Consider the following 13,760-nt stretch of genomic DNA (forward strand, 5'->3'; position numbering starts at 1 on the left):
GCAGCTCGAGGGACCCACCTGGGGAATGGAAAGACTTCAGACACAGGTGGGGCCTGACAGACTGCCCTCAGTCCTGGTTCTCAGAGATGCATGGCAGTTCCCATGCAGCAACAGTGTTCAAAGAAGGATGACGACAGTGGCCTTGACTATGGGTCCCCTGAGCCCCGGCTGGTGGTTGTTTGTAAGCCTGCAATACAGACTGGGAAAACCAGACCAAACCACACAACACTGCTTTATGCCCACTAGGCTGCAAGACATCTTTTAAAAAACTCTCTTAATGTGAATACATTTCTCTAAATCACAAGGGCAGTGCAATGGGCCAAATGCTAGTCTCCCTGAGAAATTCCTACACTGCAGTCTGATGTCCACTGTGATGTCATTAGGAGGCTGGGACTTTGGGAGGTGATTTAGGTCATGAGGACGGAGCCCTCATGAATGGGATTAGAGCCCTTATTAAACAGACTCCAGCTAACTCTCTCACCTTCTTTCTTTCTGCCATGTGAGGGTACAATGAGAAAATGGTCATTTGCAACCCAGAGAGTACCTTCTCCAGAATCAGACCAGGCTGCCATGCTGATCATAGACTTCCAGCCCCTAGAACAGCATGAAATAAATTCCTGTTGCTTGTAAGCTACCCAACCTATGGTTCTTTACTATAGCAGCCTGGAGTCAAACAGGGAGCTTAGTGTTAAATTAAAATGTCTGATTACTCAACCAGAGATGAGAAAGCTCCACTGGATATGGATATATTTTTAATTTAATATTTTTAATAGAGAAATCATATTGTTCAAAAAGGTAACAAGACATCTCTCTCCCATCTTTGTTTCTCTCTCTCATCTATCTCTAATAGGGAACCATGGTTCTACTTTCTTATGTGTCTTTAAAGACCTGTTTTTCCCCTAACTGGCAAAAGTCCTTGGCTAGGCCCTAATGACAGTGAATGGTGCTGTCTCCCATCAGAGGCTTCTTGTTGTCTCCTGCCTCCTGGTGGAGCCTGGCTGGATAGAGGGTGGGAGAGAGGTTGCCTTTACACCTTGGAGTGCCTGTGACCAGAGACTGGGAGGACATGTGTGAAGAGTTTTTTCAAAAAAAACTGACCCCTTGGGGGCACATAGGTGGCTCAGTTGGTTAAGCGTCCAACTTTGGCTCAGGTGGTGATCTTACACTTTGTGAGTTTGAGCCCTGCATCAGAGCCTCACTACAGAGCCTGCTTAGAATTCTCTCATTCTCTTTCTCTCCCTCTCTCTCTCTCCCCCCCCCCCCGCCAAAATACATAAATAAACTTTAAAAATAAAATAACTGACCACTCACACACAGTACGTGGCCTGGCCTCTGGTAACATCTCAGGGTGAGTGACTTAGGGGCCTTTTTCAGGAGTGTAGACCCTGGTGACCTCTCTGAAGTGCCCTCGTGGCCTGACGTGGCCTAGCCTCACATCTTCCCTCTTTGGTGGACTCTTGGTGGGTTGTTTTGCAGGCCAGGGGTATACCCTAGAGAGGGCCCACCCCCATTACAAATGAGAACATACCAAAGTCTAGAAATGGAATTCGCATGGCCAATGAGGGTGGACCAGACATGCTACCCTTGAGTAGGTTCCCATTACCTTTACCCCCTACAGGGGCAGGGGCTGGAGGGCATGGGAAGCATTTTCTAGGCTGGGCCTATGGTCTGCTACTGAATGACTAGAAGCCCCATATTTGAGGTTTTCTCCCAAACACCCATGGTTTGTTTAAGGTTTCTGCCCTCAACCATTAAGGCAGAATGTTTTCCCAAGCCCACCTGAGAAAGCCAATCCTTATACAGACATATAATTTTTCAGGGAAGACTAGACATGCTGCAGAGCCAGTGGGCTAACATATTAGACTTGTGTGTGGAATACGGAAGAAGAGCCAAGGCCGAGGGACCCCTCAGGCAAACTCCGTGGGTGGCTTACCCACTACACCCATAGATGTGGGGACCTCCGTCTGCTGCCTCCCACCTCCATCAGGTCAGGGTCCTTGTCAGGGGCCATCAGCAGCTCAAGGGGTGAATGAACTGCAGACTACTTTTCTCAAATGTGAAAAGAGGTCAAAGTGGACTCACTGTGACCATAACAGGGGAAGAATGCAGAATGCCATCGAGACCCCCCCTCAGGTCACCCTTTCCCTCCACCCCACCGTGGCCCCTGAGAATCTCCTCTGAGCCTCATGACTATTGCCAGCACCTAGAACACAGCACTTAGAACATTCCCAGCACATACCCAGTGCTCATTAAGTGCCCAGCTGACCCCAGGGCTCCTCTCTCCCCAGGTCTGTCGTCTTAAAGCTGTGGGAACTCAGGACTAGGAAGGTGATACGACTTATCCAACATCCCGGCGGGCCATGGCACACTCAGGAGAAGAAATATGCCACCCTGACTCCCTTCTGAGCTCTGTCTGGTCTCCCAGTGCTCTCCATCCAACCTGCTTCACATCAGGCATTTTCGCTGGGCAACGTGGGAGGAATACACAAGGCTGCTCGTACCCGGTGACTGGGCAGGGAACCTGGTCTCCTGGCATAGCCACAACACATTCATGGCCCACAGCACCCAGGTTGGGACACCTTGCTGCAGACACTTACATGCAGTCTCACGGTGACCCCACTCATCTCCCTGCTGTACAGCTGGCAGCCACAGAAGCTCTCGCCCTTAAAGCCAGGCCCCCCGGGGAAGTGACTTCATCAAGAGTAAAATATCTGTAGTATCCCCGACCAAAAGTCTGTTTGTGATCTCAGCCCGAGCAGCCCTTTGTCCAAATGAGTCCTGGGCCACATGGTTCCGTGACCTGTCTGCCAGACCCTTTTTTCCTGCTGTGGAAATGGCTGAAGGTAGGAGTCGGTTATGATGAAGCACAATATCCAACAAGAGCCAAATGCTACACACGGGATCCAGAGGAGCCCCAGACTTGCCCCAGGTCCTCGCCTGGGAAATGGTGGACACAACGGCCCTATTCATGGAAGGGGACTCTGAAACTTGAGTATGTTTAAAGTGTCTTTGAAATAAATGTTAACATGCTGACTCAGGCTCCCTCCGAAATAATTTTAAATGTCCTCTAACCCATTTTTGGCATATCATTCATGATGAAGCAGGTATTGAGAGCAGCATGGTTCAGCCAAACTCCCAGAAGCCTTGGCAGGAGGCATATGGTCCTATCAATCAACACTGGGGTCGGGGGAGGGGAGGGGGAGGCCAGCCATGGTTTGAAGACCGCAGTGGCTCAGTGTGGGTGAACCTTCTGGAAAAGGGTTTGCTGTTATTATAATCAAAAGCTTTCACCACATTTTTAAGCTTTACGCACTACCCTAACCATTCCCTTCTTTCAGGGGGTGACGTTCCAGCAGCTGAATGCCATATAACAAGAACTCCCTCTCATCACCATGGAAGCCAAGAGAAACATACTTTTTGAAAAGTGGCACTTTGGTGCAGAGAGCTCTGCTGATGGGAGCTTAAATAATGACGTGCCAGGAGAGATTATTTTTATGAATTCCTGGAACACACTTTTTTCTGTGAGCATGAGCCGAATAGTCCTCTGCACACTTCTGTTGCCCTCTACTTTACCTAGCCAGCCTGTGTCTTCAGGCAGTGTAATCAGGACACCTTATACAGACTGTAGGTTGTTTTTAAGTTAATTTATTTCTTTTGAGAGGGAGGGGGACACAGAGAGAGGGAGAGAGAGAATTGCAACCAGCTCTGCACTGTCAGCACAGAGCCCAACATGGGGCTCAATCCCACAAACAGTGAGATCACGACCTGAGCTGAAATCACGAGTCAGACCTCAACCGACTGAGCCACCCAAGCACCCTCATACCATAGCTTTAAGTTGAAACGTGGGAAGATGTGGTTAAGTGTCCCCGGGAAGCAAGTGATGAGATGTAGACAAAGCTCATGCAGCTGGGAAGACAGATTTAACTGTGCATCTGTCAGAGATATCCTCCCCAGGCTTGGGGAAGGCAGAGAGATACGGAGTCCATTTACTGTGGGTCCACTGGGATCCACAGGAGCAATTTCTCCCTTTTACCCCCATGGTTATTCTTCATGTTTCTGGAACTCTCCTTTAAGACACTTTCTCTGATCCCCTGAAGGGCCAACTCCAAGTGAATATCCTACTCCAATCCTACTCTATTCTGGTGAAAATTTACTTCCCCAAATAGACAGCCCTCCAAACTTTCCCCGATGTCTGCACACAGGAGACCCAGACTCCGAATACCTCCTGCCTGTGGAGCTGATTCAGGCTCCCTTCCTTTTAGTTCCTCCATGCCTTCTCATCGCCCAGCCAGCAAGTCTTGCCACCAGGATGCTCTTCAAATTCAACTCCTCACTTAACAGCCCATCACGAAGAAGAGATGCTTGAACATTTGAAGTGGAAAAGGAAGAAAGGAGGAGTTTACTGGTTCTTCCAATTATTTTCCATCAACTGCATGTGTTTTTGTTTTTGTTTTTTTTTTTTTTTAACAAATCATCTCTGTCTAGTCCTTCCACCCACAACCAAGTGGTGAATGGGTTCAGCCCCTCTTCACCTGCCTGGTTGTGCTTCTCTGATTTGCTTGTGCCTATCGCCCTCACATCTCACAGTCTTCATAGATTTCTTCTTTTCTTCCTTCAGATCTGGCTCAAGATTCACCTCCTACTAAAAATCTTTCCACTCATCTCTCAATGTTTAGTTCTAGATCCACCTTCTCCCTGGAAATGTTCAAGTCCATTGTAACTGCCAATAATACTTCCCTCCCCTGAGTTGCAGACACTTATTTCTATGCCCTTCCTTTTCAGTAAGACCCACAAGCTTCTTATAAAATCCAACTAGTATCCATTCAGTGTGTGGAATACACTGCATCAGTTTTCGAGATAATTCCCGCCCCCACTGTCAGAGGATTATGCACCCTTGACCTACTGGCAATATAATTTGCTTTGGCCAACGGGATGAGGGATGTGACATGTGCCACCTTGAACAGAGGTCTTAAGCACCACCACGTCATTCTGCCATTTTCCCTTAGCCACACGAACAGCACATCTCATCTAGAAGTTGCTTTTTCTGTCTGAGTCTCAAAATGAAGAGGAAAGTGGGGCAGAGTTAATCCTTAAACTCCATGTTCATGAGTGAGAGATAAACCTTAGTTGTAAGCCTCTGATACAGCTTGTTACTACAACATAATTTAGCTTAATCTTAGTCCTAAAGTGTGTAACAGGTACAGTTTTTGTAATGGTGGCTTTACACTAGGTGTCTCCTTCTGTCCTCCAACAAGCCTACTGGCTTAGTTTTACTTTCGCCATTCTACCGATAGATAATATTAAAACACAGAGGAACCTGTTCCAATTCTGAAAGTTAAAAGGGGACAGACTAGAGGAAACTAGGTCTTCTGCAGCAAACTGACAGCTCTTTCCACCCCATGATGCATTTACGGGTTGAACTGTGTTCCCCCAAAACATCCTATCCCTTGGTACCTGTGAGTGTGACCTTATCTGGAAACAGATGTACTCAAGTTAAGACGAGGTCCTGAGGGTGGGCACCCATCCAATATAACCGGTGTCCTTGGAAGAAGAGAAGAGGCACACGTAGAGGCACACAGGGAGAGCAATATGTGACGACTGAAGCAGAGACTAGAGTGACACATCAATGCATATGCAAGCCAGGGAGCACCAAGGATTGCTAGAAACACCAGAAGCTCAGAGAAAAGCACGGAAGAGACTGTCCCCTAGAGCCCTTAGGGAGAGCGCAGGCTCGCCAACACCCTCCTTTCAGATTACCAGCCTCCGGGGTTGTGAAGGAATAAACTGTTGCTTTAAGCCACCCTGTTTGTTGTAACCCATACAGCAGCCCTTGGACACCAGCACACCATGGCCACCTCGATTTGGGGGCAGAACCCACCGGAAACTCTCTGCACGTGGGGGATAGAAAAAGTCTGTCTAAGGATAACTTCATTCTTCTGGTCAGCAGCCTGGTGTCACCATCCCATCTGTATTTATTTCCAAGAGCTGTCATCACACAGCACCACAGGCTAGGTAGCTTAGAAAACGGAAATTTATTTTTCACAATTCTGGAGGCCAGAAATCTGAAATCAAGGCATTGTCAGAGTTGGTCTCTCCTAAAGGCTTCTCTCTTCTGCTTTTTTTTTTTTTAAGTTTATTCATTTATTTTGAGGGGGGGCAGGGGCGGGGGGAGAAGAGGGAGCGCACAAGCTAGGGCGGGGCAGAGAGAAGAAAAGACAGAATCCCAAGCAGGCTCCGCGTCATTAGTGCAGAGCCCAATGCAGGGCCCGAACCCACAAACCGTGAGATCATGATCCGAGCTGAGATCAGGAGTCGGACGCTTAACCGACTGAGCCATGCAGGCGCCCCTCTCCTTGTCTTTTAGATGGCCGTCTTCTCCCTGTGTCTTCACATAGCCTTCCCTCTGTGCCTGCCTGTGTCCTGATCTCTTCTTGCAAGGACATCAGTCATACTGGTTAGAGCCCACCTGAATGACCGCATTTTAACTTAATTACTTTTTTAAAGACACTCGTCTCCAAATGAGGCATTGGGGGTAAGGATTTCAACACACACATTTGTGGAATTCAGCCCACAGTGCTATCTCCTGTTTTCAGATATCTAAGGAGACTCATGATGCCTGTGTTCACAGCCTGGCTCCTTAAGCAATCTGGGATGGGGGGCTCAGAACATAAGGATGGCCCTGCCAGACCCGTCCCAGGGTCTGACAGCCAGGACCACACGACATTTGGCCTTCCCAGTCCTCTTACAGATGTTCTAGTGGTTCTGAACCGTTTGCCTTGTTCAGGCTTCACTGTTGCCTCTGCTTTCTTGGCTTCAGCAATCTTGGCGAGAATTAGGTTCTCCCTTGGGCTTTCCTGATGGCTAGTGTTCTGGTTAAATCTCCTCTCAACACCCCAGGCCTTGGATTCCCTACTTCGGCACAGCCCCCTCTTCATGGCTGACTCTCCTTTCAACCCTCTTGCTGCCCCAACCTTACAGTCAAAATTCAAAACAGAATGGATAGACATATTTTGAGATACCTAAGACTATTAGAAACAAATAGTAATCAGTTCACCTAAATGGCTGTTAATTACTTTCCTAAAGCAAAGCATAATTTCAGTATTTTCTCCTCCTTATTGGTTTAGGAGTATCTGGAACCAAAAGAATAATCAACGAGTTCCCTGAAACTCTGAATGTTTTAATCATTTTTTAAATAATTTTTAAATGTTTATTTTTGAGAGAGAAAAAGAGCACGGGAGGGGGAGGGGCAGAGAGAGAGGAAGACACAGAATCCGAAGCAGGCTCCAGGTTCTGAGCTGTCAGCACAGACACCAGGCGGAGCTCGAACTAATGAACCGTGAGATCGTGACCTGAGCCGAGGTCTGACGCTTAACCAACTGAGCCACCCAGGTGCCCCTTAATCATTATTATAATGCTGCTTCACAATAATAAATTTTATTTGAAGAAGACAGGATAAATAAACCATGGTGCAGAGATGGAAAATTAAGGAGAGAATGACGGCATCATGTGGGCTCTTCAGTTAGAGGGCAAGAAAGGCAGATCCACTACAGTGACTTCAGGAAAGAAATCTGAAAAAAACCAGTGGAGCAAACCTTGGGTCTTTCTGGTTAAAAGCATTCCAGCCAGAAGAAATGGCAAGTTGAAGTGTCCTGAGGTGGCCATGTACCCAGAACAGGTGGAGAAGAGAGTCAGGAACGAGGCTGGAAAGGGTCGGGGTGGCCACATGGGTTCTCAGAGAACTTCAGATTTTACTTAGTGTGGAAGCAGAGTCTCCTGGAGAGTCTGAATGGATGAGAGACACGATCGGATACATGCTGTAGAAGGACTACTCTGGTCGTCTGTGGAGACAGGCAGAAGGTAGGGCAGAGAGGTTGGAGGGAGCAGGGGCTGTTGGGGAGCTCTGGGCAGCAGAGGGTGCAGACTCCAGGGATGGAGGTAGAGGAGGACAGGCTTTGCCATCCAACTTTCTGAAAGTACAGCCTACTCGGGCTGAGGCAGAAAGGGAGGTGGGGAAGAGGTGGAGGAACAACAGAGGGGACCAAGGGGACAACGGAGGGGATAAGGAGCCGTGGGTAAAACAAGAGGAACCCAAGAAAGCCGTCCAGAGGAGGAGCATGGTCCAGCTAAGCACTGTTCCTGGGCCAGAAATCAAAGCCTGAGGATTGACCCTTGACCACGAGGAGGCCCTTGGTGAAAACAATAGTGGGATTGGGTTTTGAGCAGGAGAGAATGAGAGGAGAAGTCGAGGGCATACCAGACATCATGCATTCCAGGAGCATCTCAGTCTGGGGAAGCTAACATGCTGGGGTGACTGTCCCTGAGCAGATGCCGATCTTCAGAGAAGGGGAGGAGAGGGAGCCCTGGAGGCCGTGTCCACGCTGCTTATGCTGTGGGTGTGCAGGGGTCTGCAGGCAGCCCAACAAGTAAAACCTGAATTCTCCAGAAGACTGAGGAGGTGGGCTTTTCTCAAAACATGATTTCTCAAGTACTTTCTGCGTTAATTTCCGTTGGTCCAAATGACGGCCGGTTTTGATTTAAATTAGCTATTTTCGCAAAGGCAGGGAAAAGCATGCTTTAACCTGCCATCTCCTCCTCCAGAATGTTGGATCCTTGATATCTGGGGAGAATTTGCTTCTGTGTAATTTCTAGGAGTGCAATAGGAAATATGTTGACACAAATATCAATGCTAATGGTTAACATCCTTGGTTTGGCTTTGATCCCAGTAGATCAATAAAGCACATTTATTGAGGCTCTTATTGCCTCCTGGACTGCTCTTGAGGAGACTTCAGTCCCTGGGTCCCAGGTCCTATGCACAACTTCCTGAGAACTCCAGGACTGGGGTCAGGGCCCTGCTAATTGCTGTGTGAGAATCTGGTCCCTGACGCCTGTTCTCTGATCTCGGTCCCGCTACTGACAATCTTTGGTGTCTGGAGTGAAGTGCCCAACCTCCCTGTACTTTATTTACTAGTTTTTAAATGCTGAACTGATAATAACAGATTGCAGAGCAAATTAATTTCAGCATATGTTTGTCTCTTGGTAGATTATGTTCAGTGAAGATTAAATTCTAGACCAGTTTCCCTGCTACTCAGAGCATTTCTGGACTACTTTCCCCAAGTGCTTAATCAGGAGTGTTCAAGAATTACAAACAAATGTTGCCATTGGCCTTGACAAAATGATGCTAAGTTATGCTGCCTTAAGACTACCCAGCATTTTCTCTTACCCATGGTCTGGATTGACCAAATCACTGCTTTTCTTCCATGGATTTTATGTTAAACTTCACTTCAATGTGGATTTGCCTCACAGAGAAGAGCTTTCCAAAAAGATCCACAGTAAGAGAGATTAAAACAGAAAGCAGAATAGTTACACTGTGGTTGCGTCTTAACCAAGATTAAGTTGACTCAGACACAGCTCTTTGGAAAGAGAGCTTACGCATAGAGTAAGATATAATGATATGTGTGCCGTGCTTGTGGCTGTTTATTCCAGCTCAGAGCCCACCTCTTTCAAAATGCTTCACATCCTACTCCAACTGAAAGAAAATTCTCCTCCCCTCTGGCCTTCTGTCGCATAGTAGGAAAAGCACCCACTGGTCCTTTGTGTATTCGTTTGCTAGGGCTGCATAACAAAACATCACAGACTGGGCAGCCAAACAACAGTTCTAGAGGCTGGAAATCCAAGATCAAGGTGTCAGCAGGTTTGGTTTCTGGTGAGGCCTCTCTCCTTGGCTTGCGGATGGCAGCCTTCTCATTGTGTCCTCACATGGCCTTTTCTCTGTGTACATTTATTCCTGGTGTCTCTTCCTCTGTTCAGAGGGCATCAGTCAGATGGGATAGGGCCCCACGGTAACAGCCTCATTTCGACTTAATCGCCTCTTCAAAGACCGTATCTTTACATACTTTACATTCTGAGCTACCAGGGATTGGACTTCAACACATAAATTCTGGAGGGAAACAGTTAAGCCCTTTGCATGCATTTTGGAATATTAGTAGGTACCTGATGTGTCTCTCCTCAACCTGACTGCAGGCTCCCTGGATGAAAGGCCCTGTTTTAAGATTCTGTGTATCTCCTGCAATCAATGGCTTGATGGGTCTTCCTGATACTATTGAATGTTGTTCACATTTGTCCTGATGCAGATATATTTTGAAGGAGAAAAAAATCAGCCACGGCAGCTTCGTGTCAGTGACTGGGCTAGATGATTTCCCAGATTGCTTACAAATCCCGTGACTTTTCATGCCCCATCACCATCCGTGTGGCTTCACAAAAAATTCTCCTCTCTACAGAGTTTTAGTCATTTGCTTAATTTCTTACAGTCAGACCTCCCAAGAGGTGCCAGTCTTAACTTTGGCTAATTCCCTATGCATGTCTGCATCTGGCAGTCCCTGAGATCCTGACCTGACTCGGACCTGGAAGCCGAGGAAACAGGCTCAGGGCAGTGCAGTGGGTTGCCTGAAGTTGCCCCAAGAGGACTCCAACCAACTTTTTCCAGCTCCAAGGCCAATACCCTAATATTCCTCATTATGCAAAAATAAGAACACCAAGGGCTTTATGTCTTATGGGCAGTAATTTATGTAATGAAGTGAGATCATAGTCTCTCTTATGAATGCTGATGAACCTTATAACAGCATATCTTTTAGTACCAAAAGGATCCAGCATACTTCTTTTGTTGATTCATAAAATGCTCAAATGCTCAAACCATATGTTTAAGTACAACTCCCAATGGATATATCCTTCCTTAAATGAAAAGAGAGGAATTTTTCAACATCAGGTGGGACAATAAGCATGATATTGGGAGGAGTAATCTAAATGTAGCCACGAGTCGCTTCCAGGGCGCTGGAGATGATACCAGCTTCATGGCCTGGCACCTCCCAGAGGTGCCTTCTCTAAGCCATCACGTTCACCCGGTAGGTACAAGACAAATCAAACCCAGAGACATGTGCACGTGAACATGGGCCTTGCTAGACACGTTCTGTGTACGATATCACTTCTATAAAAGTGGGAAAGCCAGTGTAAGCATCGAGTAGGCTTTCAAATGAAATAATGCATTCAACATCTAAAACTTTGTAAGCGTAATGTGTATGGAGCCCTTGTGGCTTCCTCGGGGGAGACTGAAGGTGAGAATTTTGCCAAACGCCAACGGGCACTGCCCATCCCACCACGGGAAGGGCTCTTCTGTCACGACTGGACAAGTGGAAACACCCCAAGCTTGAAAAGAAGGTTCGCCTCTGCGTGACTGAGGCCCCGCGACCATTATTCCCCGTGCCAATATCAGGACTGTGGGTCTGACAAACAAAAGGCCATGTCCTTGGCTTGGTTTCTCTGGGGAGGCTGTAACGGTCCCCTTTTACTCACTGGAGGCTGGCTTTCTCAAATGGATTTTGTTCATTTTCCACTCAGATTGAGAAAACTGCACGTGGCAGTTTATGAATTGGGCCTCCCAGCAAGTCTCTGAAGGACAACGGGAGTGGGGGTGGCCTGCATGCGGGAGCCTCCCTGCACAGAACTGAGGTCGGGCTGTGGCACACAATAACATCTATGTGTGACCCAGCAGCCTGCGGACCTACTCCCTGCGAGGGGAGACACATGCCAAGCAAGGACGAGAGGACTTCTGTTCATCCTTTTTATCTTACACTTGCTGGTTATTTGTGGCGGGGGCGGGGGGGGGATTAAAAATAAGCAAATAAATTCCTTGCTTGTGTGTCATCTGGGTTTTTTTTTCTCCCCATGCTTTCATTTCTAACTCTCCAAAGTATCTTCCCACCTTAATTTTATGGCATTTTTATATACACATGCATCCAGGACCCGCGCATGAAGTCAGAGATATCAGTTTGTCTTCCAGACTCCTTTGGGTTTGCCGCTGCATGGAGATCCATAGTGAGATACAAGAGTTCTCATCCCCTTCCCATGAACATGATTTATAGAGTTCTCCCTGTGCTCAGAGCATATAGCTAAATCCTGCATAAGCAGCAATCACAGTGCATTCTTAACAGCCTCCCTGGACAGTTTGCTAAATTCTTTCTGAGAGCCTCTCGCTGGCCCTTACAAAGATTAGCTAAAAAACAAACTGGAGGCTGGGAATCCAACTGTGTGAACAGAAAGTATGTTCCACTGCACTCATAGAGGATCAAGTTTGTGGAATCACATTGGGCGTTCTGGCTGTCCCAGATGAAGACCAATTAGGCAAAAATCAGCTTTCCCAAACCCAAGCGCACTCTGGGTTGACTAGGGTTGTTTTCTTTTGTTTTGTTTTAACACATACTAAAAGTTAAAGGTGGGAATCTCAACTAAGTAACATTTTTTTTCTTCCCCACGTCATTTTACCTGGTCCAAGAAGACAAAAGAGGGGCCAGCGGCATTGCTAAGTAATACTTCAATGTACAACCTAAAAATTCTCTCCCAGTAATCCTGGAACGCCACGTATAGTTTTCAGAGTCTAGCACAATGACAAACAAGCTAAAATACCTCCAGGATGACAGATGACTGCAAAGCAAAGGGACAGAAGGAATTTGGTACAAACACACAAGGACCTGTTGACTTTTTAGCCTGAACTTAGAAAGTACGGAGTTAACCAGAATTTTTGTTTGTAAAACAAACAACTACTTTTAAAATCCTCTATTCATGTGGTTCTCTGTTCTCCACATGGAGAATCCAAAACAGGTCCTTGGGGTAACTTTTGGAGAACCACACTACTGTGGAAACAAAAAAAAAAGTCTCAGCCAAGAACTTTGGTGTCCCAAAAGACCAGGGAAACCTGAACATTTAAATAAGACATTAATGCCAGGAGCTAACCGTTCCCTGTTGGACTCCAGCTCCCTGCCCCCCCGCCCCCCGAGCTCCACCAGCCAGAAGAGGACACAGTACTCACCAGTCATTAGGGTGTAGTAATTGGGGTAAGAGAGACTGGGAAAGTCTGGGGTCAAGTAATCCACTTTCACTCCCCTGCTCACAATCTCTTTGAAACCGGGCAAAGACTCCAGGGCCTCATCACTGATGTAGTCCGAGCGAAAACCATCCAGCAGAAACACCAGGAGCTTCCGGCCAGCCGAGGCTGGCCGCACCAGGCTGAGCGCGAGGACCAGCAGGAGGGCCCCGAGCTTCGCTGCCATGCTGCCAGGAGCCTGCCCGCTCGGCTGGCACAGCCGTCCCCTTGCAAAGACTGAGGATGGAGAATCTGTAGCTATTCTCTCTTCTAGGGGCTGGACCTTGACTGCTGGCCTTCCTGAGCCAAGTTCACTTTCAGAATTTAAAGGTACAGCACCCCCTTTAAAAAACATCTATGCTCACCCTTTACTAGAAAGACCAGAGACTAACTCCTTTGGGTCTCCCAAACGACCCAGAATAAACACCGGGGAAGAGAAGGCAACATTATTGTTTTGGGTGAGTGTTCCAGAAATACAAGCACCCACAGATAGGTAGAATTTTAGAAGATGACAGAAGTCAACACTAACTTTGCAGTTGGGCTAACCAAAGGGTGGAACCAAGGAGAAGAACAATCTTTTAATTTGCTGCTATCCCACGTCTCTGCCCCACTTAAACTCTCCTACTGCCCTTTTTGCTTACAGTTTAGGAACACGAACCTCCTAATTCGGTATATAAACAAGAGATGATAAAATTAGGTGGGCATATTTGTGAACTTCTCAGCAGTGCCTCTGTCACGCAAGCATTTAGAAACAAATTACTTGTGAATGTCTCAGCCACCTTTTTCCTATGCATCTATAAAAAAGTGCTTATTGTTGTATTCTTCAAGTTGTTGGTGTTCAAACCCA

The 13,760-nt window shown here is 47.2% G+C and overlaps 1 protein-coding gene across 6 annotated transcripts in view; it reads right to left on the reverse strand.

The window, feature by feature from the left end:
- ENPP6 (ectonucleotide pyrophosphatase/phosphodiesterase 6) overlaps positions 1-13,130 on the reverse strand; it is a 116,820-nt gene extending 103,690 nt beyond the window's left edge. For all 6 annotated transcript variants that reach the window (XR_006216487.1, XR_006216488.1, XM_015535920.2 and 3 more), the window contains exon 1: positions 12,860-13,130. Coding sequence is in view for 4 of the 6 variants with exons in the window: in XM_015535920.2 (XP_015391406.2) it covers positions 12,860-13,100 (241 nt within the window). In the remaining 2 variants the exon portion in view is untranslated. The remainder of the gene's footprint in view (positions 1-12,859) is intronic.
- Positions 13,131-13,760: the final 630 nt, after the last annotated feature.

Source organism: Panthera tigris, chromosome B1 (genome assembly GCF_018350195.1).
Source record: "Panthera tigris isolate Pti1 chromosome B1, P.tigris_Pti1_mat1.1, whole genome shotgun sequence".
In the NCBI taxonomy this organism is placed as follows: domain Eukaryota; kingdom Metazoa; phylum Chordata; class Mammalia; order Carnivora; family Felidae; genus Panthera; species Panthera tigris.